Source organism: Lethenteron reissneri, chromosome 65 (assembly GCF_015708825.2).
Source record: "Lethenteron reissneri isolate LAM-NWPU_2019-01 chromosome 65, ASM1570882v1, whole genome shotgun sequence".
Lineage (NCBI taxonomy): Eukaryota > Metazoa > Chordata > Hyperoartia > Petromyzontiformes > Petromyzontidae > Lethenteron > Lethenteron reissneri.
Genome location: NC_083843.1, coordinates 10,402,310 through 10,430,183, shown reverse-complemented (window position 1 = coordinate 10,430,183; position 27,874 = coordinate 10,402,310). Strand labels below are relative to the sequence as shown.

The following is a 27,874-nucleotide window of genomic DNA, read 5'->3' as shown; positions in this document are numbered from 1 at the left end:
TACCACTGTATTTGTTAACTCTTCCCCTGTGCATTGCACCGCTGTCGCTGGTGTTTGTGTTTTGTCTGTCCGTTGTTTGTTGTTGTTCTGACCCCGTGGGCCTCTGACTGGAAGTCTGTGCCAAACAAAGAGCTTCATAGCTCATCAGATTTCTCCGCCATCCTCCTCCTGCTGCTGCAGTCTAAATACCAAACATTCTATGACATGACACGATACCCGACTCGCAAAGACGGACGACAACGAGGAGGCATCACCACCGCGACGAATCACCGCTCTGATACCTCGACTTACGGAAGAGTCAAGTTCCAGAGGTCTGTGTTCGTAAGTCCCAACTTTACTCCTGCCGATTTCAAACGCGTTGTACGGCGTGTACACTAAACACGAAGAATGGCTTTAGAAGTCATGTCATCTCCTGTAAATGCAACTGGTTCTTCACGTTCTGCAGATGTAGATGCCACTGGTTCTTCACGTTCTACAGATGTAGATGCCACTGGTTCTTCACGTTCTACAGATATAGATGTCACTGGTTCTTCACGTTCTGTAGATGCCACTGCTTATACTGGTAGGAACCTCCTGGTTACACCAGCCCACAAGGGATTATTGTGTCCGTCGTGCAGGGAGGGGCTGGGTGGGGAGGGAGGGGCTGGGTGGGGAGGGTGGGAGGTGGGAGGGGTAGGGCTGGGTGGGGAGGGGCTGGTCACCCCGTGGTGCCCTTATAAAACTCAACGTTTAACCTACTCACGCCGGCTTGTGCCCGCCCTCAGTCGGCCATATTTGCGGAATTCACCATGCCGCCGTTGACCCTGGCCATTGACCGAGCAACCCAACGTTCCTACCAGCTCCACTGGTTCTTCACGTTCTGTAAATGCCACTGATTCTTCATGTTCTGCAGATGTAGATGCCACTGGTTCTTCACATTCTGTAGACGTAGATGCCACCACCGCCATTTCTTGTGACAGTTAAAATTACGACTCTTCGCCCGAACAGGCAATTGGACATATTGGAACAGAGTTAGTTCGAATCTCTGAAAGTCCGTAAGTCGAGGTAGTCCCTGTACTCCCAACGCAATCACCGAGCTCGCCAACTCACCTCGATGTCGAATTGCAACCTTCTGGTCTGCAACAGCCATGTAATCAATCACGAACGCGGCGTGTGATGGTGATCATTGATTCTTTATTAATTCATTACCATTTTCAATTATGTTCGCTTTAACATGACAGAGCCTCACAGAGTCTCAAGATCTCTTCATTCAAGGGAGGGTCCTGCCCAAGTTCCTAAGAGATGTTAACTACCTCGCCTGGTATGCAGGAGGTCGTGGGTTCGATCCTGACCCTGATGCCTGCTGCTTATTTGGAGTTTGCATCTCTCTCTCTCTCCTCGCGGTTGCGTGGATTTTTTCTCCGGGTTTCCCCTCCACATTAAAAACCATGCGTTTTAGACTATGTCCAAATCACGGGGCCACTTTGTTGATCTGCTATAGTTTAGTAATGGCCAGGTCGCTTTTGAAAAATAATTGAATACCTCAGTGGGCTTTACCTGATAGGATGGTTGAGTGTTGTATTTGTATGTGTTTGGGTGATTTCTTTACCCATCTTGTACTTTTCACTAGCATCGTGTTTGCGTGTCGTGTTTTTTTCTTGTACCATTCCTACCCCGTGCTCCTACTGGACACCTGTGAGCAGAGAGGTTCATGAATCAAGGTATTCTTCCACGATTAATATTCCGATTCTAATTCTAGGTTTATCAAAGGGCGCCACGGTGGCTAGAGAAATGTTGACTATCCCACCTGGTACGCAGATCGTGGGCTTGAAGATCCCGACCCTGACAACGCCTGCTACTGTATATTTGGTGAGATGTTAACTCCCTCGCCTGGTATACATGAGGTCGTGGGTTCGATCCCGACCCTGACGTCACAGTGGCTAGGTAGATGTTGACTACCTCGCCTGGTGTGCAGGAGGTCGTGGGTTCAATCCCGACCCCGAAACCACGGTGGCTACGTAGATGTTGACTACCTTTCCTGGTGTGCAGGAGGTCGTGGGTTCGATCCCGACCCCGATAACGCCTGCTGCTGTATATTTGGAGACTGCGTCTCTCCCTCTCTCTCTCTCTCCCGTGATGGTCACTGCGTGGATTTTTCTCCGGGATCCTCCGGTTTTCCCCCCCTCCAACATTTAGAATCAACGTCTCTAAACATTTAAGAGAGAATTTGGCCGGTGATGCTAGAAAATAAAACACTGTGCCAGGATCCTGATGAATAAGCATCTTGAGACTTAATGAGGATGATCTGTGTAGACAACCATCCGATTAAACCATCTGTGGCAGACCGAGAATGTGGCACTTGTACATGTAAATATACATACTCACACATATATACAATTGTAAACAAAGACAAATACAAAGATCCTCCGTGTAGCCTGAACAGACTGTTGGGGCAAGTGCTGTTCGTAGCGAGTAGCAGCAGCGGATATGAAGGCCGGCACTGTGGCACACGAGGGGGTGGGGGGTGGGTAGCCAGCACCACGCCCGGCCGCCTTTGTCTCCCCCAGTGGCGATGTTTACTACACCACCACGCCAGGTTACTCATTTGAGGGGAGGAGGCCCAGGACCGGTTCAGATAATCGTCAACCGGTGTTGGTGGCCGTGAGCGGGAATCAAACTCGAGTCGCCGAGTTCGTAGCGCGACCACACTACCGCTCCCCACACAATTACAAGCACGCAACACACACATAGCAACAGTAGCTCCTGTTCACCACCAAGTGGCAGTGATGAGCCTGCGCTAGGCTCGGTGCACTTTGAGGCCACGTGAAGTGTCGAGGGCTCGGTGGCAGGTCACCGGACAGATCCAAGACCCGTGGGTTAACCGAGACAATTGGCAGACGCGCCACCTATTCTTCATACTGTGCCAAATTGCTGCACTTTAGATGCCCAGCGCTCCGCTCGTTGTTGCGAGCATCGCTCCTCCACCCTCCGTTGTTGCTACCAGGGCAAGTGCCTCCAACTGCCCAGTAGCTGCGTCCTTCACGAGCCTCCTCGAATGAGGGCGATCTTGACACCGCTGGTACCGGTCATCGGCAAGGCCACTCAGCTCCACGTCCTTCTGTACCAAATCAGCTCCGTCTCTTCTCCAGTCCGTGTTGCGCCCATTTAGCCCCCTCTTATCCGGCCAAACAGAAGCTGCTTGGGGAGGCGATAGGGCTGGGCATGTGGGCTACATGACCCAGCCAATATAGCCTTGTATTCCGGAGAAGCTAACCGATGGGAATATCCAGATCTGTCTGGATGTGTGAGGCCCCTCACACAATCCAGCCCGCAGGTTAAACCGATGGATCGTAGGCAGGGCCAGCCTAAATGTTTTACACCGGTGCAGATGTTCCTCTTACTGGTAGGAACCCACTGGTTCCACCAGCCCACATGGGATTATTGTGTCCGTCCGTCGTGCAGGGAGGGGCTGGGTGGGGAGGGTGGGGCTGGGAGGGTGGGGAGGGGCTGGTCACCCCGTGGTGCCCTTATAAAACTCAACGTTTAACCTACTCACGCCAGCTTGTGCCCGCCCTCACAGTCGGCCATATTTGCGGAATACACCACGCCGCCGTTGACCTTGGCCATTGACCGAGCAACCCAACGCTCCTACCAGCTCCCTCCACAGGAATGTGTTTTAAAGGGGTCCACATTTCGGAAGCATACAGAGGGGAGTGCATTACTGTGGCCGAGAAGACCCAGAGGTTCGTGTGAAGCGACAGGCCAGGTAGCGATAGGTTTTTACCCTTTCAACTGGTACAAAAACTGACACCTTTATACAAGGCATCATTTTTGCAATAACCACAACACAGTCAAAATGCAAACAAAAAGAAACTCTGATAATGATATGCACTGTCCTTGAAGTTGATTGGTCCACACCCGAGACAGCTTTTCTTAGAGCCTTTTTTGTACCAGTTGAAAGGGTAAAAACCTATCACTATATTTTGCCACTGGCAAAGGTCTCATAGTGTAAAGGCCAGGTAGCCTCCACACAGCGTTTAGCAGCCGATAGAAAAATGCTGCTCCACTGATTCAGCGAGACCTCTGTTGCCAAACTAGATAGCCATGAGCACCCGCTCTCCACAGCTGTCCCATCACTCATGGGGAGTTGAGGAGGTGGAGTTTTCGATGGCACAAAATACTCAGGCAGGTGCTTTGTTTTGGGTTAGGCTCATGGCAAGATCCCACCTCTTCGTGGCAAGCTCCAGGTCTAGCAGCAGAGCCTCCAACCCCTCAGATTGATCAGCAATCATCAGATCATCGACGTACATAACATGGTTGACCAATAGGTAGCCATACCTCGACCGCACCCGAGCATCGATCAGCCTCCCATTGTATCTGTACCGGATGGAAATTGCTTTGGCACAGCCATGGAAAGCTTCTCAAACTGCGTGGTCAAAGATGACGTTAAATAATGTAGGAGCCAAAGGATATCCCTGTCGCACCCCCAAGGTGAACAGGGAATAACTCTGATTCTCGGCCACGTAGCTTTAACGGGGACTGCCCATCATCATGAAGGCCTGATTGATCGTATCACACACACCACACCTACCACGACACACACACACCTACCACTACACACACGTCTACCACAACACACACACGTCTACCACAACACCCACACACATCTCGTCGTCGGCTGGTTATTCGCTTGCGAAAATCAGGGAGGAATAAGAGGTCCATGTGGTTGGCAGGCGTTGCTGGTGGCTGACAAGGCCGATCCTTGACTTGCAGATTTTGTGGCAGGTGGTGGATTTGAACTCCTGACCAGTCCGGCTCAGAGTGTGAGACATGCCCGTGGTGGTCGTCTTCCTGCGCCTCCGATTTTTCTGTTAAAGCTTTGTGCATACCACTACAGACACACACACCACTACACACACACACAAAGACCCCCCGTATAGCCTTAACAGACTGTAGGGGCAAGTGCTGTTAGCGAGCACCTATGAAGGCCGGCACGGCACACGAGGGGTGGGTGGCCAGCACCACGCCCGACCGCCTTTGTCTCCCTAGTGGTGATGTTTACACACCGCACCAGGTACTCATTTGAGGCTGAGTCGACCTAGGGGAGGCCCGGGACCGGTTCAGATAATCGTCACTGGTGTTGGCCGTGAGCGGGAATCGAATTCGTGTCGCCGGGTTCATAGCGCAGCGCGCTAACCGCTACACTACCGCTCCCCACACACACACACACACCTACCACCACACACAATCACACAGACTCAGGCACATGTAAGACACGCTGAAGGCCGCTGTGAGTCTCCGCTCCGATACGGTGAGCTCAGTTGAGTCGCAGTGAGCAGCAGATGCAGCTGAAGTTGTTGCAGTCGGGCTCATGCCACCCGCAGACGCACTGGGAGCACGGACAGCAGCGGTAGAGCCTGGACTCACAGAGCTGAGACACAGAGAGACACAGAGACAGACACTCAGAGCCTAGAATCACAGAGCTACAACACAGAGAGACACAGAGAGAGAGACAGACACTCAGAGCCTAGAATCACAGAGCTACAACACAGAGACACACAGAGAGACAGAGACAGACACTCAGAGCCTGGACTCACAGAGCTGAGACACAGAGAGACACAGAGACAGACACTCAGAGCCTAGAATCACAGAGCTACAACACAGAGAGACACAGAGACAGACACTCAGAGCCTAGAATCACAGAGCTACAACACAGAGACACACAGAGAGACAGAGACAGACACTCAGAGCCTGGACTCACAGAGCTACAACACAGAGAGACACACAGAAAGACAGACACTCAGAGCCTAGACTCACTAAGGCTACAACACACAGAGACAGACACTCAGAGCCTAGAATCACTAAGGCTACAACACAGAGAGACACAGAGAGACAGAGACAGACACTCAGAGCCTGGACTCACAGAGCTGAGACAGAGAGACACACAGAGACAGACACTCAGAGCCTAGACTCACAGAGCTACAACACAGAGAGACAGAGAGAGACAGACACTCAGAGCCTAGACTCACAGAGCTACAACACAGAGAGACACACAGAGAGACAGAGACAGACACCCAGAGCCTAGACTCACAGAGCTACAACACAGAGAGACAGAGAGAGACATACACTCAGAGCCTGGACTCACAGAGCTACAACACAGAGAGACACAGAGACAGACACTCAGAGCATGAGCAGCAGAGGTACAGAACGTAATCACAGAGCTACAACACAGAGGGAGAAAGAGATAGACACAGAGAGAGATGTATGCAAATACAGAGAGATTAAGATGGAGACTAAGGGAGACAGAGAGAGACACAGATAAGCACAGACAGATAGATGTGTATATACACGTAGACGAAATTACTCGAGACAGAATGTGATGTAACCAGAACATTAAAAACCACGTCAAAATAATTTCAGATTGAATTTCGATTTAAAGCTTTCGTGACTGCAGGGATTCATCTTCTTGGTTCTTTCGGTAAAGTCACGTAGAAGGGAAATCATAAAATAATAAAAATAAAACATAATAAAATAATATTCTATTATTTTATTATGTTGTAATAAAATAATAAAAATAAAACATAATAAAATAATATAATATTATATTATTTTATTATAATAAAAGAATAAAAATAAAACATAATAAAATAATATAATATTATTTTATTATGTTTAATTTATTTTATTTTATTATTTCCCTTCTACGTGACTTTACCGAAACAACCAAGAAGATTAATCTCAGATTGTGCACAAACGATTGACAATTTCTCAACGAGCTCATGAGGATCTTTGAAATCGCGCAAAGATCTCAATCATTAAAATCAGACACCTCAAATCAGACGAAATCAAAATCACAGATCTCTTGAAACGATTAAAATCGCGTCCAAACCATGCAACAAAAGCCATTGAAAAAGCGATTTCAAAGCAAGCGGAAATCACTCAAAAGTCATCGAAAATATCGCGGAAAGATCCCTGAAAATATCGCAGAAAGATCTCCACAAAACCACCAGAAATTAAGTTTAGTCCCTCAGGGTTAATGTGTTTTTTTTTTATCCATTCCGCCAAAACACCGCCGTTGGCCGAATTGAACGGCTCGTCGAACATGGGAACTGGGCATTAAGACGCCAGAGGTCGCAACCGGGTATCCGATACCCGTACCCTACCCTACACCCATACCCTACCCGACACCCGTACCCTACCCTACACCCGTATCCTACCTGATACCCGGCTACCCGTACCCAGCCGGGTACGGGTAGGCCGTGAGTCACTGGTGAGTAGCCATTTGTCACTCATTTCCCAACGTCTTGTCTCTTCTCACAATTCAAGTTCCTAGAATCAACCCACCCGCGCCTGCAACATGGCTTCAGCCCAGAGGTCGCAATCAGGTACCCGATACCTGTACCTTACCCGTACCCGGCCGGGTACGGGTAGCCGGGTATCGGGTAGGGTACGGGCACCCGTTTGCGACCCTGGTGCGGCCGGGTACGGGTACGGGTAAGGAATCAAAACCCGTTTGCGACCTCTGCCACACGCACAAACGGTGCGTCGCTACGTTGGCCGAGGCCACGGATCAGCCCCCCCCCGCCCGCCCGCCCCCCAATTCAGCGAACCGCCGTGCGTGCTCGCGTAACGTAGTAACACAAAAATTCTAGATGTGAAGCTTTCGTGACTGCAAGGATTCATACTCTGAGGTTGTTTCGGTAAAGTCAGGCGAGTAAAAAAATTTATAACAAAAATAATAAATGAAAATAACTGATCTTCTTGGTTCTTTCGGTAAAGTCACGTAGAATAGAAATAATAAAAAAATAAAATTAAAACATTATAAAATAATTCTCACGACGTTAATGTTTAATTTTTATTATTTTATTATTTCTATTCTATGTGACTTTACCGAAAGAACCAAGAAGAGGAATCCCTGCAGTCACAAAAGCTTTAAATCGAAAATAACTCAATTAAATCACGACGTTTCGGAGGCAACACAAGTTTCCGTCTTCAGGTGTGGGACCATCACAGCCCAATTGACTGTATCAAGTGAAGAGAAATCCAAGAGACAAGATCTTAAATTATTCTTTGGTTCTTTCGGTTAAGTCACGTCTAAAGATAAAATAATAAATTAAATAATAGCATATTACGACGTTTCGATTGCAACACAAGCAATCATCATCAGGCTTAAAAGAAATAGCAACAAAAATCTAACTAGAAAACTATAGACAGACATACAAGCAGACAGACATCACAAGGACACACAGAGAGAGAACACATATCGGCACAAAGAGATTGACTAAGGCACCGTCACAGAAACGACCTCTCTCTTTGTGCCGATATGTGTCCTCTCTCTGTGTGTCCTTGTGATGTCTGTCTGCTTGTATGTCTGTCTATAGTTTTCTAGTTAGATTTTTGTTGCTATTTCTTTTATGCCTGATGATGATTGCTTGTGTTGCAATCGAAACGTCGTAATATGCTATTATTCAATTTATTATTTTATCTTTAGACGTGACTTAACCGAAAGAACCAAAGAATAATTCCTGCAGTCACGAAAGCTCCAAAATTAAGAAGATCTTAAATAGTGGTTCAGGGGAGGGGGGAGGGGTTTATCTAAATGTGGCAGCAGTCAGGAGCTGGGAGGGTGATCATCATATTCTTGGTTCTTTCGGTAAAGTCAATAAAAAAATCTCACGACGTTTATCGACTGCAACACAAGCAGCAATCATCGTCAGGTGTGAAATCCACAGCAAGAAAATTTTGAAACGTCGTGAGAATTTTTATTGTTTTATATTTTTATTATTTTATTATTTCCCTTCTACGTGATGACTTTACCGAAAGAACCAAGAATATGAATCCCTGCAGTCACGAAAGCTTTAAATCGAAATTTAATAGTGGCTTTATTAGTTCTTTCGGTAAAGTCACGTAGAAGGGAAATAATAAAACAATACAAATATAAAACAACAAAAATTCTCACGACGTTGACAGCAACACAAGCAATTTTATTGTTTTATATATTTTTTAATTATTTCCCTTCTACGTGATGACTTTACCGAAAGAACCAAGAATATGAATCCCTGCAGTCACGAAAGCTTTAAATCAATTGTCATCCTTAATCGACGGGGGGGAGGGGGGTGGGACACTAGCCGTACCGCTTGAGACTCATTGAGATCACGCAAAGAATCCCTGAATCACCAAAGACCACGCACAATCAAAGGACGAACGAATCGTTACGTTTAGAAAAAAGAATCACAAAAGGAGCAAAGGATGTAAATCAGCCCACGATTGTTGAAATGATAGCAACAAATTTAGATTTCCCTGGGGTCAGAGGTTAGAGGTGGCAGGGGGGGGGGGGATTGGGGTGGGGGTCAGGGGGGGATGTCCCCCACTCCCCCCCACCCCCACCCCCCATCCGGTTGCTCTCTCACTGTTGCAGTCGCAGCAGAAATCGCAGCACGAACCAAAGCTGCAGCCGATGCCGCTACAATCACAGAGGTGGGCGCGGGTGCTTCTGAAACGCTGAGCAGGGCACGCGCACACAGACACACGCACAGTCAGACACGCACACAGACACGCACACACACACACAGTCAGACACACACAGTCAGACACGCACACACACACGCACACAGTCAGACACGCACACCGTCACACGCACACCGTCACATGCACACACAGTCAAACACGCACACAGACACACACACACACAGTCAGACACGCACACAGACACACGCACAGTCAGACACGCACACAGACACGCACACACACACACAGTCAGACACACACAGTCAGACACGCACACACACACGCACACAGTCAGACACGCACACCGTCACACGCACACCGTCACATGCACACACAGTCAAACACGCACACAGACACACACACACACAGTCAGACACGCACACAGACACACGCACAGTCAGACACGCACACAGACACGCACACCGTCACACGCACAGTCAGACACACACACAAACACACACACAGTCAGACACGCACACAGACACGCACACCGTCACACGCAGTCAGACACACACACAGACACGCACACAAACACACGCACAGTCAGACACACACAAAGACACAGACACACGCACAGTCAGACATGCGCACAGTCATACGCACACAGACACACAGACACACAGACACGCACACACACAGACACACACAAAGGCACAGGCACACACACAAAGACAGTCACACACGCACACAGACACATGCACAACGACACAACAACCGCCATTCGCCACTAAGTGGCGGTGACGTCACCACGACGCTTGTGCCAGGCTATGTGCACCTTGAGGCCACGTGAAGTGTCGAACGCCCGCTGGCAGGTCACGGGGCAGACCCAGATGCCACAGGTCGACTGAGATGACTGAGATGACTGGCTGATGCACCACCTGTGCCCCCTATTGTGCCAACTTGCTGTGCTTTAGCCACCCGGCGCTCCGCTCGTTGTTGTGAGCGTCGCTCCTCCGCCCTCCGTTGTTGTTGGAGGGCGACTGCCTCCAACTGCCCAGTAGCGTCCTTCACGAGCCTCCTCCAGAGGCCGATCTTGACACCGCTGGTACCGGTCATCGGCAAGTCCACTCAGCTCCACATCCTCCTGTACCACATCACTCCATCTCTTCTCTAGCCCGTGCCGCGCCCGTTTAGCCCCCTCGATCTGGCCGAACAAAAGCTGTTTAGGCATGCGGTGGCTGGGCATGCGGGCTACATGACCCAGCCAACGCAGCCTTGCCTGCCGGAGGAGCTCACCGATGGGACTTTGTCCAGATCTTTCAAGGATTTGTGAGCTCCTCACACAATCCAGCCTGCAGGTTAAACCCAGGATGGATCGTAGACAGGCCAGCCTAAATGTTTCTAACCGGCGAAGATGTTCCATTAGGGGGGTCCACGTTTCGCAAGCGTAGAGAAGGGAGGGAATGACCGTGGCCGAGAAGACCCCGTAGTAGTGGTGGTAGTAGTAGGTGGACCACTGCCAATTTTGCCATTCATTGTTTCCACTCTCCTCTCTCTGTCTTTTCGTGTCAATGTCATACCACGTCAACCCAAACGGTTTACCCCGTATTCTTGTACAGGGAAATTGAGTTTTCAGGCCCATACTGCGTACAGCCGTTTCAACACTGACAACATAAAATGTCTATTTGTTTGTGTTTCTTCCTTGTGATGGGACTGTGTAGGATGAACGTTGATATTTATAAGGGCACGGGGTGACCAACAAGGTCTGAATTGGTCTTCTTGGTTCTTTCGGTAAAGTCACGTAGAAGGGAAATAATAAAATAATAAAAACTCTTTCTTTTTATTATTTTATTATTTCCCTTCTACGTGACTTTCCCTTCTACGTGACTTTACCGAAAGAACCAAGACGATGAATCCCTGCAGTCGCGAAAGCTTTAAATCGAAATTTAAGGTCTGAATTGGTCTGTAGTAAGGTAGGGCATTGATAAGGGGTTGACAGCTATGGTGGTGGTGAGTGTACTAGTGGTGAGTGTACTGGTGGTGAGTGTAGTGGTGGTGACTGTACTAGTGGTGAGTGTACTAGTGGTGAGTGTAGTGGTGAGTGTACTAGTGGTGAGTGTACTAGTGGTGAGTGTCGTGGTGAGTGTCGTGGTGAGTGTATTGGTGAGTGTACTAAAGGTGAGTGTAGTGGAGAGTGTAGTGGTGAGTGTAGTGGTGAGTGTATTGGTGAGTGTACTAGTGGTGAGTGTAGTGGTGGTGAGTGTACTAGAGGTGAGTGTAGTGGTGAGTGTACTAGTGGTGAGTGTATTGGTGAGTGTACTAGTGGTGAGTGTAGTGGTGGTGAGTGTACTAGAGGTGAGTGTAGTGGTGAGTGTAGTGGTGAGTGTATTGGTGAGTGTACTAGTGGTGAGTGTATTGGTGAGTGTATTGGTGAGTGTAGTGGTGGTGAGTGTACTAGAGGTGAGTGTAGTGGTGAGTGTATTGGTGAGTGTACTAGTGGTGAGTGTAGTGGTGAATGTAGTGGTGAGTGTACTAGTGGTGAGTGTAGTGGTGAGTGTATTGGTGAGTGTACTAGTGGTGAGTGTAGTGGTGAGTGTACTAGTGGTGAGTGTAGTGGTGAGTGTACTAGTGGTTAGTGTGGTAGTGAGTGTACTAGTGGTGAGTGTAGTGGTGAGTGTACTAAGATGAGTGTAGTAGTGGTGAGTGTAGTGGTGGTGAGTGTGGTAGTGAGTGTACTAGTGGTGAGTGTACTAGTGGTGAGTATATTGGTGAGTGTACTAGAGGTGAGTGTATTGGTGGTGATAGTCTATTTATTTGTGTTTCTCCCTTGCGATGGGTGAACGTTGAGCTTCATAAGGGGCACGGGGTCACCAATAAGATCTTCGTTCTAGATTTGAAGCTTTCGTGACTGCAAGGATTCATACTCTTAGGTTTTTTCGGTAAAGTCACGTAGGTAAAAAATTTTAATTAATAAAAGTAAAATAAAACAAATTTAAAAAATCAAGACGTTTCGGAAGCAACACAAGCTCCCGTCATCTGGTCCAACACCATGTGAGACTAGGCTCTAAGGAAAGCTGTCTCGGGTGTGGACCAATCAACTTCAAGGACAGTGCATACATTATCAGAGTTGTGTTTTTTGTTTGCATTACGACTGCAGGTATTGTGGTCAATGCAAACATGACTCCTTGTAAAAAAGGTGTCAGTTTTGTTGCCAGATAGAAGGGTAAAAAAAACAATTATCATATTTCTACTGGCAAATGAGGTTCCAATGGTAGTTCAGAGGGTTTAGCTTTAGACAGCCGAGATAGTTTGGCGCGAGCGGCCTCACGTTGGGACGAGGGCAGCAGGAGTCGAGGCAGCCGGTCACCGTGGGAACTCGGCAATCGCAGCTCCGAGCGCAGCTCAGGCAGCAGTCGGTGCAGGAGGAGGAGGAGGGAGGGGAGCAGCAGCCGTCAGGGTCACACGGGGAGATTCCCCTTTCCTGCGTGTACACACACACACACAGAGAGACAGAGAGAGACAGAGAGACACAGAGACAGAGAGACAGAGAGACACACAGCGACAGAGACACAGAGACACACAGAGAGACAGAGACACAGAGAGACAGAGACACAGAGACACAGAGACAGAGAGACAGAGAGGCAGAGAGACACAGAGAGACACACAGAGAGACACACAGAGACAGAGAAAGAAACAGAAAGAAATGCAGAGAGCGATACACCGATAGAGATAGAGATCTAGGCTGTATCTAGGAAAGGGGCAGTTACCCCTAGTGTGTAGTGTGGTGTAGTGTATAGTAGTGTAGTGTATAGTAGTGTAGTATATAGTAGTGTATATAGTGTAGTGTATAGTGTAGTATATAGTAGTGTATAGTAGTGTAGTGTGTAGTGTAGTGTATAGTGTAGTGTATAGTAGTGTATATAGTGTAGTGTATAGTGTAGTATATAGTAGTGTATAGTAGTGTAGTGTGTAGTGTAGTGTATAGTAGTGTAGTGTATAGTGTAGTGTATAGTGTAGTGTATAGTAGTGTATATAGTGTAGTGTATAGTGTAGTATATAGTAGTGTATAGTGTAGTGTATAGTAGTGTAGTGTATAGTGTAGTGTATAGTATAGTATATAGTAGTGTATAGTAGAGTAGTGTATAGTGTAGTGTATAGTGTAGTGTATAGTAGTGTAGTGTATAGTAGTGTAGTAGTGTAGTAGTGTAGTGTATAGTAGTGTAGTGTATAGTAGTGTAGTGTATAGTAGTGTATAGTAGTGTATAGTAGTGTAGTGTATAGTAGTGTAGTGTATAGTAGTGTAGTGTATAGTAGTGTATAGTAGTGTATAGTAGTGTATAGTAGTGTAGTGTATAGTGTAGTGTATAGTAGTGTAGTGTATAGTAGTGTAGTGTATAGTAGTGTAGTGTATAGTAGTGTAGTGTATAGTAGTGTATAGTGTAGTGTATAGTAGTGTAGTGTATAGTAGTGTAGTGTATAGTAGTGTAGTGTATAGTAGTGTAGTGTATAGTGTAGTGTATAGTGTAGTGTATAGTAGTGTAGTGTATAGTAGTGTATAGTAGTGTAGTGTATAGTAGTGTAGTGTATAGTAGTGTAGTGTATAGTGTAGTGTATAGTAGTGTAGTGTATAGTAGTGTAGTGTATAGTGTAGTGTATAGTGTAGTGTATAGTAGTGTAGTGTATAGTAGTGTAGTGTATAGTAGTGTATAGTAGTGTAGTGTGTAGTGTAGTACAGTGAGGGAAAAAAGCATTTGATCCCCTGCTGATTTTGTACGTTTGCCCACTGACAAAGAAATGTTCAGTCTATAATTTTAATTGTAGGTTTATTTGAACAGTGAGAGACATACCGGTGTGCTGTACTAGTACACTACACTACTATACACTACACTACACACTACGCTACTAAACACTACACTATACACTACGCTGCTAAACACTACACTATACACTATGCTACTATACACTACACTACACACTACTAAACACTACACTATACACTACACTACTATACACTACACTATACACTATGCTACTATACACTACACTACACACTACTAAACACTACACTATACACTACACTACTGTAGTAAGTATATATGGAGGCTTGACGACAGGATCGGAGGCACACTTATTTATTACACCAACACAGTTGTACAGGTCACTTGGCTACAGGGATTCTCGACAGCTAACCCCTCTAACCTATACCAATTCCTCCACTACGGGACTAGGGGAGGCTATCTGTCCCAGCTTGGTTAAGCTGGGATCCCGGCTCCCTGAGTCACCAGACCAGCTTCGTCTGGGCTCTCGGGGCCACGCCACCGGCTTGCCCTGGTCGGCCCTTATAAGGACAGCGAGCCAGGGGAGCTCTGGGGCCTACACTAGCTGGTCTTCCGTCTTCTCTGGTTAAAGCTGAGTCCCGACCTCGAGCCCTCGAGCTCATCACCTTTTATAGGACTCGCCCCCGAGGGGGGGGCCCGTGGGGGATACACATGCGGACGTCGGTGCTAGCGCCACCCTTGTGTACGGCCGTAACCCCGCCCATTGTGTTTGTTGGCCATCCGTGGCCATGCATAATCACACCTCAACATTCGTAGCCATGCGCAATTACACCTCTACATCACCCCCCCCTGTACAGCTCGCAGCCGTCCCTGGCTGCAAAAAAAAAAAAAAATCAGAATAAAGGTGCATCCCTCACAAAAACCCCGTGTGTGTGCCTCGCGTAATTTTTAACAAGAACAAGAGAACCTTAACAAGAACAACAACAGGAAGAGAGAGAGAGAGAGAGAGGAAAAAAAAATAACCCGACGCACCCCCCCCGAATAAATACCCCAAAACCAACATATATACACACACTCCGGACGCCACCCCTCCCATTGTCCGCAAGGCCCCCCAACGGCCGACCTCACAATAGTCTGCGCGTTTTGGCGCGCGTCCGCGCGGCGGGCCCATCACAAGGGCCCGTCCTGGCACGCTCAGTGACGGTTGTTGACGGTCCGGGTGCAAGAGAGTCAGGCGTCGCTGCCGAGTGACCCCCGACCCCTCCGGGAGGGGTTGGTGGGTGTGGACCCGTCACTCCTGTTTCACCTGGGGACGGAACAGTTGGCGTCAGGTTAGGCGAGTGCAGCGACGACGGGGAGTCGGCGACACCCTCACACGTTTGGCCATGCGTGTGTGTGTGTGAACCACGGGGCGGCGCGACAAATGGTTTTAACCTTGAGGGGTGCACATACCACCGGCGCCTCCCCCATTTGACGCGAACACATTGCGGCCGCAAAACCTGCACGACCTCCACTGGCCCCCGCCACGGCCGTACCAATTTCGACGAGGTTGCCAGCGGCACCTGAGGACAGTGCAACCACGCCCTGTCCCCTGGTTCCCATTTGACCACCTGCACCCGCCCCAACCGAAGCCTCTCGTTCGCCTTCTGGCGGAGTTCAGAATTTTGCACGGCCGCTTCCCGCGCCTCAGACAATTTAGCGATGTTAAATTTAATGTGTTCGGACAAATTAGACTTCGCCGGGAGCGCCGAGAGCTTCAGCTGGGTCGCCACAGGGGGGTTAACTTCGCGCCCATACATTAAAAAGAAAGGGGAAAATCCGGTGGCCGCATGAGGAGCCATTCTGTAGGCCTGCAACACACCGGCTATGCGGAGGTCCCAATCCGTCTGGGATACCGACACCTGCTGGGACAGCATGGACGTGATGGTCCGATGCAGCCGTTCCACCATCCCGTCAGTTTGTGGGTGATACGGAGAGGTCCGAACCTTCTCCGTACCCAAGAGGTCGCACACCTCACGTAGGAGTTTACCAGAAAAATTCCTACCCTGGTCAGTAAGCAGCCGTTCCGGAGCACCTTTGTCGAGGACATAGCCCTGGACAAAGGCCTCCGCGATGGCTGCTGCCGACTGGTTCGCCAGGGGCCAGGCCATAGGCCATCTCGTGAAGTATTCAACCCCCGTTAGTAAATACCTATTGCCCCTGGGCGTAGCGGGAAATGGCCCAAGTATGTCCAGAGCGACGAGCTCGTTAACCCGGGAAACTTTTATGGACTGCAGCGGAGGGTTGGACCCCCTCGCAGGCGGCTTCCTCTGCGCGCATTGCGTGCATGACCCCAAGAGATCCCCCACGTCCTTTTCCATGCCCGGCCAGAAGAAATCCAGCTGGAGCGTGGCAAAGGTCTTGTGAACCCCCAAGTGCAGAAGCCGCTCATGAACAGCCCATACCACCTTACCCCTTAAAGCAGCAGGCACCACAAGCCGCTGGCGCCGGGTTTTTCCATCCCAGTGCATCAAAGACCCTGGAACAACCCCCACGAGTCAACGTTTTCCACCCCCTGACCAGCCCCCCCGACGCGACGGCGCAAAGCGAGGAGGGAGGTGTCCTCCATTTGGAGGCGTCCCCATTCCGCGACCGGCAACCCCAGCAACGAATCCCTCCCTTCTTGCTCGATAGGACCCGAAGCCGAAGGTGCATCGGTAGCGGCCACGAGGACCGAATCGGTGGTGACGTTCGGGGGCCTACAACGCCCCGAACCCAACAGACACGCGCACTCCGAAGTGGGTGGCAATCGTGACAGGGCGTCAGCGTTCGTGTGGCGGACACCCTTACGATATGTGGTGACAAAGTCATAGTCTTGGAGGATCTCCAACCATCGAGACAACTGGCCCGATGGTTGTTGAACCCGCAGGGCGTACTGTAGGGCCGCATGATCTGTACGGACGGTGAACCGCCGACCGTACAGATACGGGCGGTACTGCTGAATGAAATAAACAATGGCCAATAATTCCCGACGGGTAACGCAGTACCGCTGTTCGGCTGGAGACAGTACCCGACTACCGTAAGCCACCACATGCTCTACGCCCCCGATGAGCTGGGACAGCACACCCCCGATGCCCGTGTTACTTGCGTCAGTATCGAGCAAGAAGGGTTGTGAAAAATCCGGGTAATTCAACGGCGGAGCTCCCACCAAAGCATTTCTGAGGGCGCGAAAAGCAGCCTCCTCCTCCGGCCCCCAATGAAACCTGACTCCCTTGGACGTCAAGGCATGCAATGGTTTCGCAATCGTAGCGAAGTCAGCCACAAATCGCCGATAATACGACGCGAACCCAATGAAACTCCTGACCTCTCCCACAGAGGTGGGAGTCGGCCAGGAGCTGACGCATTCCGTTTTGGCGGGATCAGTGGATATCCCCGAGCGCCCAACAATGTGACCCAAATATCGCACCGATTCGCGGAGTAAATGACACTTCTGTGGTTTAAATTTCAAATTGGCAGCCCGCATTTTGAGAAAAACAGCACGCAACCTCTGGAGGTGTTCCTCGAAGGATTTGCTAAAGACGATGACATCGTCTAAGTAAATCAAACACGAATCCCATTGCAAACCTGCCAAGACCAATTCCATTAACCGCTGAAAAGTTGCCGGCGCAGAATGTAAACCCATCGGCAAACGGTTAAATTGGAAGAGGCCCTGCGGTGTACGAAAAGCAGTCTTAGGTTTCGATTCGTCATCCAGAGGAAGCTGCCAGAATCCAGATAGCAAATCAAGGGTGGAAAAGAATCGTGCACCGGCCAAGGCGTCGAGCGACTCATCCATCCGAGGAAGCGGGTACGCATCTGCCACAGAGATTTTGTTGAGACGCCGAAAGTCAACACAAAATCTCAGTGAGCCGTCGTGTTTCTTCACCAAAACGATCGGCGCGCCCCACGGGCTGGTGGAAGGGGAAATGATATCGGCGGCTAGCATGTCATCAACAGCCGATTTGACATGATCCTTTTCGGCGGGACTCAACCGAAAGGGATTTTGGCGGATTGGCGCGCTGTCACCCGTGTCAATATGGTGTCGCAGCAATTTTGTACAACCAATATCAAATTTGTGTTGACTAAAAACGTCAGCAAATTCGCTCAGGAGAACTCGCAGCTGCGCGCGCTGCGAGTCAGACAGGTCCACTGAACCCGCGCAAAGCGCATCCAGCCATCCGTCATCAGAGTCCGAATGCGGTCGCGACGGAGGATCGGTGGATACCTGACCCACGAGTGGTTCCTCACAGGGCACCGGCGTTGCGTGTGCAAGCACGGTCCCTTGAGGAACCACGGCCGTTCGCGATCCCACATTAAGGACTGCAATGAAGGGGTCCCCATCCCCTCTCACCATAGTCTGAGCCGCGAGCAAATCGGGTCCATTGACCCCGGCCCGAGATGGACCCAACAAGACCCCCCGATCCGCAACCCCTGCATCAAACGGCCGACGCAACCTAAGAGGGACGAGCATCTGAGCCCCCGGAGGCACGCGCACAGTTTTTGTGACGAGCGCCTGCACGGTGGCAAACGCCCGACGCTCCGTGGTGGGGGAAGACAGAAATGTAACGCGTCGGCCCGATGGGAGCTCAATGCACCCTTGGTCAATAAGGATACGGATGGGCATTTTGGCCAGAAAAATCCGTCCCCAACAGGCACGGAACCGCGAGTGAGGAGGAAACCAAAACAGGGCCGGATAATTTAATGTCCCCAATGCAGATAGTGGCGCGGATTTGGCCAATAATGCCCAGAGAGCCCCCGTTAGCGGCATAGCACGGCACGTCAACAGGGAGCAAGGGACGACTTTGAACGGGAAGGATGTTATAAATTAAATCAGATATAATGGTCGCCGATGCCCCTGTGTCAATTAAAATCCGCACCTCTACCCCATCAATGTGACCGACCACGACCGATGATCCCGCCGACGCAGCAACGACACGATGGGCGAGCTCCGACCACTGACCCGGTTGGAGCGCTCGCCGCATTACCGAACAATCGCGCGCGACGGACGGGGAATTTGGAGCCCTGTTTAGTTGAGCGCGTGAGTGTGTGTCGGATGTGTGCGTGGGCCAAACGTGTGAGGTGCCGCGACTCGCCGTATTTCTCTGCTGGAGCTTGGGAGGAGACGGCGTGGCGTCCTGGCGAGGTGTCGCCCCGCGCTGACGGGGAGCCCGGCATCCAGACGCAACGTGGCCTTGCAGGCCACAGTTGTAGCAGCGTGTGAGCGCCCCAGATGACCTGGGCTGCTCCTGGCGGCTCGGTCCATTCCGAGCCTGCGGTGCCGCCGATCTCCATTCCCCTCGCCGCTCCACCCCGCAGACCTCCTCCGATGGGAGGGCGGTGGTCGCCATGGCATGGCCGGCCGCCCCCTTTGCCGCCTTCCGACGCAGGGACCGCAAGCCCCCGTGGATGTGGCGCGCGACCAGCAGGGACGACATCTCCGCGTCGTCCTGAGCCAAGACGTTGACGTCCAGCTCGTCAGCGAGTAGCAGCAGCTTCTCAGCCACCATGGCATCCACTCCTTCCTCGTCCATCCTTGGGAAAGCAGCCTTTGCCAGAGCCAGGAGAGCCGTCCGGAAGGCCAGGGGTGACTCGTTGGCGCCCCGACTCCGATCGTGGAACAGCTGCCTGCAGTCCGAAGGCGGCCCATAGACGGCTGACAGCAGCTGCAACGCCAGGTGTAGAGTGGCGCGCTTTTCCCTCGGCGCCGAGGTGAGGGTAGCCAGGGCGTCGTTGTCCAGCATCGCTGGCAGCGCGCGTAGAGCCTCGGCGTCCGACCAGTTCGCCATCTCTTGATGAGCGATGAACCGCCTCTTGAAACCGCCCCAGTCTCCGTCAGCGCCGACAAATTCTTTAAGAGGCGGCAGACGCTGTTGTAAGGCGGCGTCCGTGGCCGCAGAACGCTCTCCGTCGCTCCCCGCCGATGATACAGTGTGGGCGGGCCGTGCACATGGCATCGCCGGTCGCTCTGATGTTGACGCGCCGGCCGGCGTTGATGATGTCACGGCTTGTGCTTGGCGCTCAGCAGACACGTGACGCGGGCCGGCCCCGCCCTCCGCTCGTACTGTAGAGATGGCGGGAAATTTGACCGCGAGCCGCGTCGGGGTGGCGGGAAACGTCGCCCCGCGCCGGCTGCCGTCGTCGACCCGCGCTGCTCCTCCAGCCCCCAGCCGCGTGATCTCCTCCAACGCGGCGGCCGCGGCGTAGAGCAGGTCCGCCAGGCGGGAGTGGGCCAGCCGGAGTCCTTCGGCCGACGCATCCCCCTCCTCCTGTCGTAGCGGCGCGGGCGTACTCGGCCCCGGCTGCTCCGATTCGACCCCGGCCATCACTGGTGGAGATTCGGCCGCGGCGTCTTCCATCTCCGACTCCCTGGTACGTGTCGTCCCTCGTGTGTCCATCGTTGGACGTTTACTTCTGACACCAGATGTAGTAAGTATATATGGAGGCTTGACGACAGGATCGGAGGCACACTTATTTATTACACCAACACAGTTGTACAGGTCACTTGGCTACAGGGATTCTCGACAGCTAACCCCTCTAACCTATACCAATTCCTCCACTACGGGACTAGGGGAGGCTATCTGTCCCAGCTTGGTTAAGCTGGGATCCCGGCTCCCTGAGTCACCAGACCAGCTTCGTCTGGGCTCTCGGGGCCACGCCACCGGCTTGCCCTGGTCGGCCCTTATAAGGACAGCGAGCCAGGGGAGCTCTGGGGCCTACACTAGCTGGTCTTCCGTCTTCTCTGGTTAAAGCTGAGTCCCGACCTCGAGCCCTCGAGCTCATCACCTTTTATAGGACTCGCCCCCGAGGGGGGGGCCCGTGGGGGATACACATGCGGACGTCGGTGCTAGCGCCACCCTTGTGTACGGCCGTAACCCCGCCCATTGTGTTTGTTGGCCATCCGTGGCCATGCATAATCACACCTCAACATTCGTAGCCATGCGCAATTACACCTCTACACTACTATACACTACACTACACACTACGCTACTAAACACTACACTATACACTACGCTACTAAACACTACACTATACACTATGCTACTATACACTACACTACACACTACTAAACACTACACTATACACTACACTACTATACACTACACTATACACTACGCTACTAAACACTACACTACACACTACTAAACACTACACTATACACTACACTACTATACACTACACTACACACTACGCTACTAAACACTACACTATACACTACGCTACTAAACACTACACTATACACTATGCTACTATACACTACACTACACACTACTAAACACTACACTATACACTACACTACTATACACTACACTATACACTACGCTACTAAACACTACACTATACACTACGCTACTATACACTAAACTATACACTACAATACTAAACTCTACACTATACACTACGCTACTATACACTGCACTATACACTCCACTATACACTACGCTACTATACACTACACTATACACTACTCACTAGTGCTGTACTAGCAACCAATTGGCCACATTTTGTTTACGTGACAACCCTTACTAAATGGCTGTGTCGGGTGGTGGCGGGTTGAACGACACATTTACATATTTACGCGATTGAACCCAAAAAAACCCTCTTATGGACGATATTGGTCGCGAAAGCCTCCTACGCGTCAAACAGAGTCAGCTCAATTTGCTGCTGTCAATCTTTGGCGTCGACAATGCCCGTTGGGGCCGCACCGTCCAGCAGCAACGCAGCAGCAGAGCGAGCGCCAGCAACAGGACGTAGGCCCCCACGATGGCGACGAGGAGGGCGGGCAGAGGGAGAGGAAGAGACCAGACATTGGGTGCTTCGGTGACCGCGTAGAAGGTGACGGGCTGGAGTTGCATCACACACACATACAGAGAAGACAAAGACACACAGACAACAACAACAGCAATTCGCCACTAAGTGGTGGCGGTGACGTCACCACGACGCTTGTGCCAGGCCGTGTGCACCTTGAGGCTACAACGTGAAGTGTCGAACGCCCGCTGGCAGGAGGTCACGGGGCAGACCCAGCAGGTGCCACAGGTCGACTGACTGAGATGACCGAGATGACTGGCTAATGCACCACCTGTACCCCCTACTGTGCCAAATTGCTGTGCTTTAGCCACCCGGTGCTTTGCTCGTTGTTGTGAGCGTCGCTCTTCCGCCCTCCGTTGTACACACAGACACACACAGACACACACAGACACACAAAAAGACATATATCCCCAGTGTAGCCTCAACAGACTGTAGGGGCAAGTGCTGTTAGCGAGCACCTATGAAGGCCGGAACGGTACACGAGGGGGTGGGTGGCCAGCACCACGCCCGGCCGCCTTTGTCTCCCTAGTGGTGATGTTTACTAGCAATACAATGGCCGCCTCTTCAGCACGTAGTTGTGATGTATACGAGGCTCTCCGATCTTACATTTACATGCAAATTCCATCTCTAGCCCCACCCACTTACCCATCTCAAACCTTCTTGGGTCTTTCGGTAAAGTCACGTAGAATGGAAATAATAAAATAAAACATTATAATAAAACATTTTATTATGTTTTATTTTATTATTTTATTATTTCCCTTCTATGTGACTTTACCGAAAGAACCAAGAAGATGAATCCCTGCAGTCACGAAAGCTTTAAATCGAAACATCTCAAACCTATATAAACTCTTGCTGCAGCAGCTCTCCTGCTACATTTCTCCTGCCTTAGCAGTCCGCCTGCTGTATTTTTTGCACCTGAAGACGACTGCTTGCGTTGCGATCGAAACGTCGTAGATTTTTTAAAATTATTTTTCTTCTATCCACGTGGCTTTACCGAAAGACCCAAAAAGTGTGAATTCCTGCAGCCACGAAAGCTTTAAGTCAAGATTTAAGCACTGAAATTATTTGGGTTATTCTGCCGCTATGAATGCCCACGTGATGATGATGATGCTGATAGCCACTTTGTTGAGATGCTATCAGTTAGCGATGGACAAGCTGCTTCTGAATAAGTAATATTTAAAAATACTTTTTTGTTAAACACGCTTTAATTAAATGTACCGTACTCGTAATGGAAGAACTCCACGACTCCAGGAAGTGGCCCCCGAAGCTTGCCACAACGTAAGGGGCCGTGGTGATTTACAGCCAACGTGAGTTGAGCGTGGACAATTAGACCCAAGCCGAAACATAACATATGAAAAAGAATGTTTAAAAAAAAATGTTTGATAGAATATAGTATTGTCATCAGTATGACGTAGGTATGCCAAGTTTGCAGTCGATACCACATTGGGAAGTGGGTTAAAATTGAGTTACAAGATTTGAGGATACGACAACAACAGACAAAGTGAGTTCAATAAGAGTGTGTAATAAAAATTAGTTAATTAGTTCAGTGGGCTTTACCTGGTTAGATGAAACCATTTCTTTAAAAACAAGCATTCAGACGCTGTCTTTCCGACAGACCTGTTCTTCACCTGAGGACGGCTGCTTGCGTTGTGGCCGAAACGTCGTGAGAATTATTTTATTATGTTTTATTTTTATTATTTTATTATTTCCCTTCTACGTGATGACTTTACCGAAAGAACCAAGAAGATGAATCCCTGCAGTCACGAAAGCTTTAAATCGAAATTTAAAGCTTTGAGATTATTTATATTATTTTGCTGCTATACATTTCTAGGTGATGATAACAGCCACTTTGTTGAGCAGCTATGATTTAGTGACAGCCAGATTTGTAGTCTGATAATGCTGCTTGTAATTACTGGCGAAACTTCCTACTCAGATTGCAAATCTTGTGGGTTTACTCTCCAACACACCGGTGTGCTGTACTAGTAACAATTGGCATGTTCTGTTTACGTGACAAACCTTACTGATTGTCTGTGTTGGATGCTGGCGGGTTTAAACACATTCCTGCGGAGGGAGCTGGTAGGTCAATGGCCTGCAGGGTCAACGGCGGCGTGGTGTATTCCGCAAATATGGCCGACTGTGAGGGCGGGCACAATCCGGCGTGAGTAGGTGAAACGTTGAGTTTTATAAGGGCACCACGGGGTGACCAGCCCCTCCCCACCCAGCCCCACCCCTCCCATTTTTGGATGCACGACGGACAGACACAATAATCCCCTGTGGGCAGGTAGAATCAGGTGGTTTCTACCAGTACAACGCATTTATATTCATGCAATCTAACCCAAACAACCGTATTATGGATTTAGATTAGTTTGCTGCTATACTGCTAGGAACCTCCTGGTTACACCAGCCCACAGGGGATTATTGTGTCCGTCCGTCAGTCGTGCAGGAAGGGGGCTGGGTGGGGAGGGAGGGAGGGGCTGGGTGGGCAGGGTGGGGAGGGGCTGGGTGAGGAGGTTGGGGCTGGATGGGGAGGGTGGGGCTGAGTAGGGAGGTTGGGGAGGGGCTGGGTGGGGAGGGTGGGGAGGGGCTGGGTGGGGAGGGTGGGGCTGAGTAGGGAGGTTGGGGCTGGGTGGGGAGGGTGGGGAGGGGCTGGGTGGGGAGGTTGGGGCTGGGTGGGGGGTGGGGCTGGGTGGGGAGGGGCTGGGTGGGGAGGGTGGGGAGGGGCTGGGTGGGAGGGGTAGGGCTGGGTGGGGGGTGGGGTGGGGCTGGGTGGGGAGGGGCTGGGTGGGGAGGTTGAGGAGGGGCTGGGTGAGAAGGGGCTGGTCACCCCGTGGTGCCCTTATAAAACTCAACGTTTAACCTACTCACGCCGGCTTGTGCCCGCCCTCACAGTCGGGCGTATTTGCGGAATACACCACGCTGCTGTTGACCCTGCAGGCCATTGACCGAGCAACCCGACGTTCCTACCAGCTCCCTCCGCAGGATGAATGTCTATGGGCAGTGTTAGTCTATGGGCAGTGTTAGTCTATGGGCAATGTTAGTCAATGGGCAATGTTAGTCTATGGGCAGTGTTAGTCTATGGGCAGTGTTAGTCTATGGGCAATGTTAGTCTATGGGCAGTGTTAGTCTATGGGCAGTGTTAGTCTATGGGCAGTGTTAGTCTATGGGCAGTGTTAGTCTATGGGCAGTGTTAGTCTATGGGCAATGTTAGTCTATGGGCAGTGTTAGTCTATGGGCAGTGTTAGTCTATGGGCAGTGTTAGTCTAGGGGCAGTGTTAGTCTATGGGCAGTGTTAGTCTATGGGCAGTGTTAGTCTATGGGCAATGTTAGTCTATGGGCAGTGTTAGTCTATGGGCAATGTTAGTCTATGGGCAGTGTTAGTCTATGGGCAATGTTAGTCTATGGGCAGTGTTAGTCTATGGGCAGTGTTAGTCTATGGGCAGTGTTAGTCTATGGGCAGTGTTAGTCTATGGGCAGTGTTAGTCTATGGGCAGTGTTAGTCTATGGGCAATGTTAGTCTATGGGCAATGTTAGTCTATGGACAGTGTTAGTCTATGGGTAGTGTTAGTCTATGGGCAATGTTAGTCTATGGGCAGTGTTAGTCTATGGGCAATGTTAGTCTGTGGGCAGTGTTAGTCTATGGGCAGTGTTAGTCTATGGGCAGTGTTAGTCTATGGGCAATGTTAGTCTGTGGGCAGTGTTAGTCTATGGGCAGTGTTAGTCTATGGGCAATGTTAGTCTATGGGCAATGTTAGTCTATGGGCAGTGTTAGTCTATGGGCAATGTTAGTCTATGGGCAGTGTTAGTCTATGGGCAGTGTTAGTCTATGGGCAGTGTTAGTCTATGGGTAGTGTTAGTCTATGGGCAATGTTAGTCTATGGGCAATGATAGTCTATGGGCAATGTTAGTCTATGGGCAGTGTTAGTCTATGGGCAATGTTAGTCTATGGGCAGTGTTAGTCTATGGGCAGTGTTAGTCTATGGGCAGTGTTAGTCTATGGGTAGTGTTAGTCTATGGGCAATGTTAGTCTATGGGCAATGATAGTCTATGGGCAATGTTAGTCTATGGGCAGTGTTAGTCTATGGGCAGTGTTAGTCTATGGGCAGTGTTAGTCTATGGGCAGTGTTAGTATATGGGCAGTGTTAGTCTATGGGCAGTGTTAGTCTATGGGCAGTGTTAGTCTATGGGCAGTGTTAGTATATGGGCAGTGTTAGTCTATGGGCAGTGTTAGTCTATGGGCAGTGTTAGTATATGGGCAGTGTTAGTCTATGGGCAGTGTTAGTCTATGGGCAATGCTAGTCTATGGGCAGTGTTAGTCTATGGGCAGTGTTAGTCTATGGGCAATATTAGTCTATGGGCAATGTTAGTCTATGGGCAGTGTTAGTCTATGGGCAGTGTTAGTCTATGGGCAATATTAGTCTATGGGCAATGTTAGTCTATGGGCAGTGTTAGTCTATGGGCAGTGTTAGTCTGTGGGCAATGTTAGTCTACGGGCAATGTTAGTCTGTGGGCAATGTTAATCTATGTTAGTCTATGGGCAATGTGAGTCTATGGGCAATGTTAGTCTATGTTAGTCTATGGGCAATGTGAGTCTATGTTAGTCTATGGGCAGTGTTAGTCTATGGGCAGTGTTAGTCTATGGGCAATGTTAGTCTATGTGCAATGTTAGTCTATGGGCAATGTTAGTCTATGTTAGTCTGTGGGCAATGTTAGTCTATGTGCAATGTTAGTCTATGGCCAATGTTAGTCTATGTTAGTCTATGGGCAATGTTAGTCTATGTTAGTCTATGGGCAATGTTAGTCTATGGGCAGTGTTAGTCTATGTTAGTATATGGGCAATGTTAGTCTATGTTAGTCTATGGGCAATGTTAGTCTATGTAAGTCTATGGGCAATGTTAGTCTATGTTAGTCTATGGGCAATGTTAGTCTATGTTAGTCTATGGGCAATGTTAGTCTATGGGCAGTGTTAGTCTATGTTAGTATATGGGCAATGTTAGTCTATGTTAGTCCATGGGTAATGTTAGTCTATGGGCAGTGTTAGTCTATGTTAGTCTATGGGGAATGTTAGTCTATGTTAGGCTATGGGAAATGTTAGTCGATGGGCAATGTTAGTCTATGTTAGTCTATGGGCAATGTTAGTATATTTAGTCTATGGGCAATGTTAGTCTATGTTAGTCTATGGGAAATGTTAGTCTATGTTAGTCTATGGGCAATGTTAGTCTATTTTAGTCTATGGGCAATGTTAGTCTATGGGAAATGTTAGTCTATGGGAAATGTTAGTCTATGGGCAATGTTAGTATATGGGCAATGTTAGTCTATGTTAGTCTATGGGCAATGTTAGTCTATGTTAGTCGATGGATAATGTTAGTCTATGGGTAATGTTAGTCTATGGGCAATGTTAGTCTATGGGCAGTGTTAGTCTATGTTAGTCTATGGATAATGTTAGTCTATGGGTAATGTTAGTCTGTGGGTAATGTTAGTCTATGGGCAATGTTAGTCTATGTTAGTCTATGGGCAATGTTAGTCTATGTTAGTCTGTGGGTAATGTTAGTCTATGTTAGTCTATGGGCAGTGTTAGTCTATGTTAGTCTATGGGCAATGTTAGTATGTGGGTAATGTTAGTCTATGGGCAATGTTATTCTATGGGCAATGTTAGTCTATGGGCATTGTTAGTCTATGGGCAATGTTAGTCTATGAGAAATGTTAGTCTATGGGCAATGTTAGTCTATGGGCAATGTTAGTCTATGGGCAATGTTAGTCTACGGGCAATGTTAGTCTACGGGCAATGTTAGTCTACGGGTAATGTTAGTCTGTGGGCAATGTTAGTCTGTGGGCAGTGTTAGTCTATG

At 49.7% G+C, this 27,874-nt stretch overlaps 2 protein-coding genes across 2 annotated transcripts; both read right to left on the bottom strand.

Annotated features, from left to right (window-relative positions):
* Nucleotides 1–1,156: 1,156 nt before the first annotated feature.
* On the bottom strand, nucleotides 1,157–23,574 carry LOC133359463 (uncharacterized). The gene is made up of 5 exons (XM_061577879.1): nucleotides 23,252–23,574; nucleotides 21,926–22,063; nucleotides 12,755–13,168; nucleotides 9,390–9,480; nucleotides 1,157–5,410 (listed from the first exon to the last, which is right to left on the bottom strand). Exons 1-5 carry the CDS (start codon nucleotides 23,372–23,374, stop codon nucleotides 5,403–5,405), a joined length of 774 nt encoding a protein of 257 aa, XP_061433863.1. The 5' UTR covers nucleotides 23,375–23,574; the 3' UTR covers nucleotides 1,157–5,402.
* Nucleotides 15,234–21,250, bottom strand: LOC133359584 (uncharacterized). The gene is made up of 2 exons (XM_061578035.1): nucleotides 19,316–21,250; nucleotides 15,234–15,510 (listed from the first exon to the last, which is right to left on the bottom strand). Exons 1-2 carry the CDS (start codon nucleotides 20,615–20,617, stop codon nucleotides 15,496–15,498), a joined length of 1,317 nt encoding a protein of 438 aa, XP_061434019.1. The 5' UTR covers nucleotides 20,618–21,250; the 3' UTR covers nucleotides 15,234–15,495.
* Nucleotides 23,575–27,874: the final 4,300 nt, after the last annotated feature.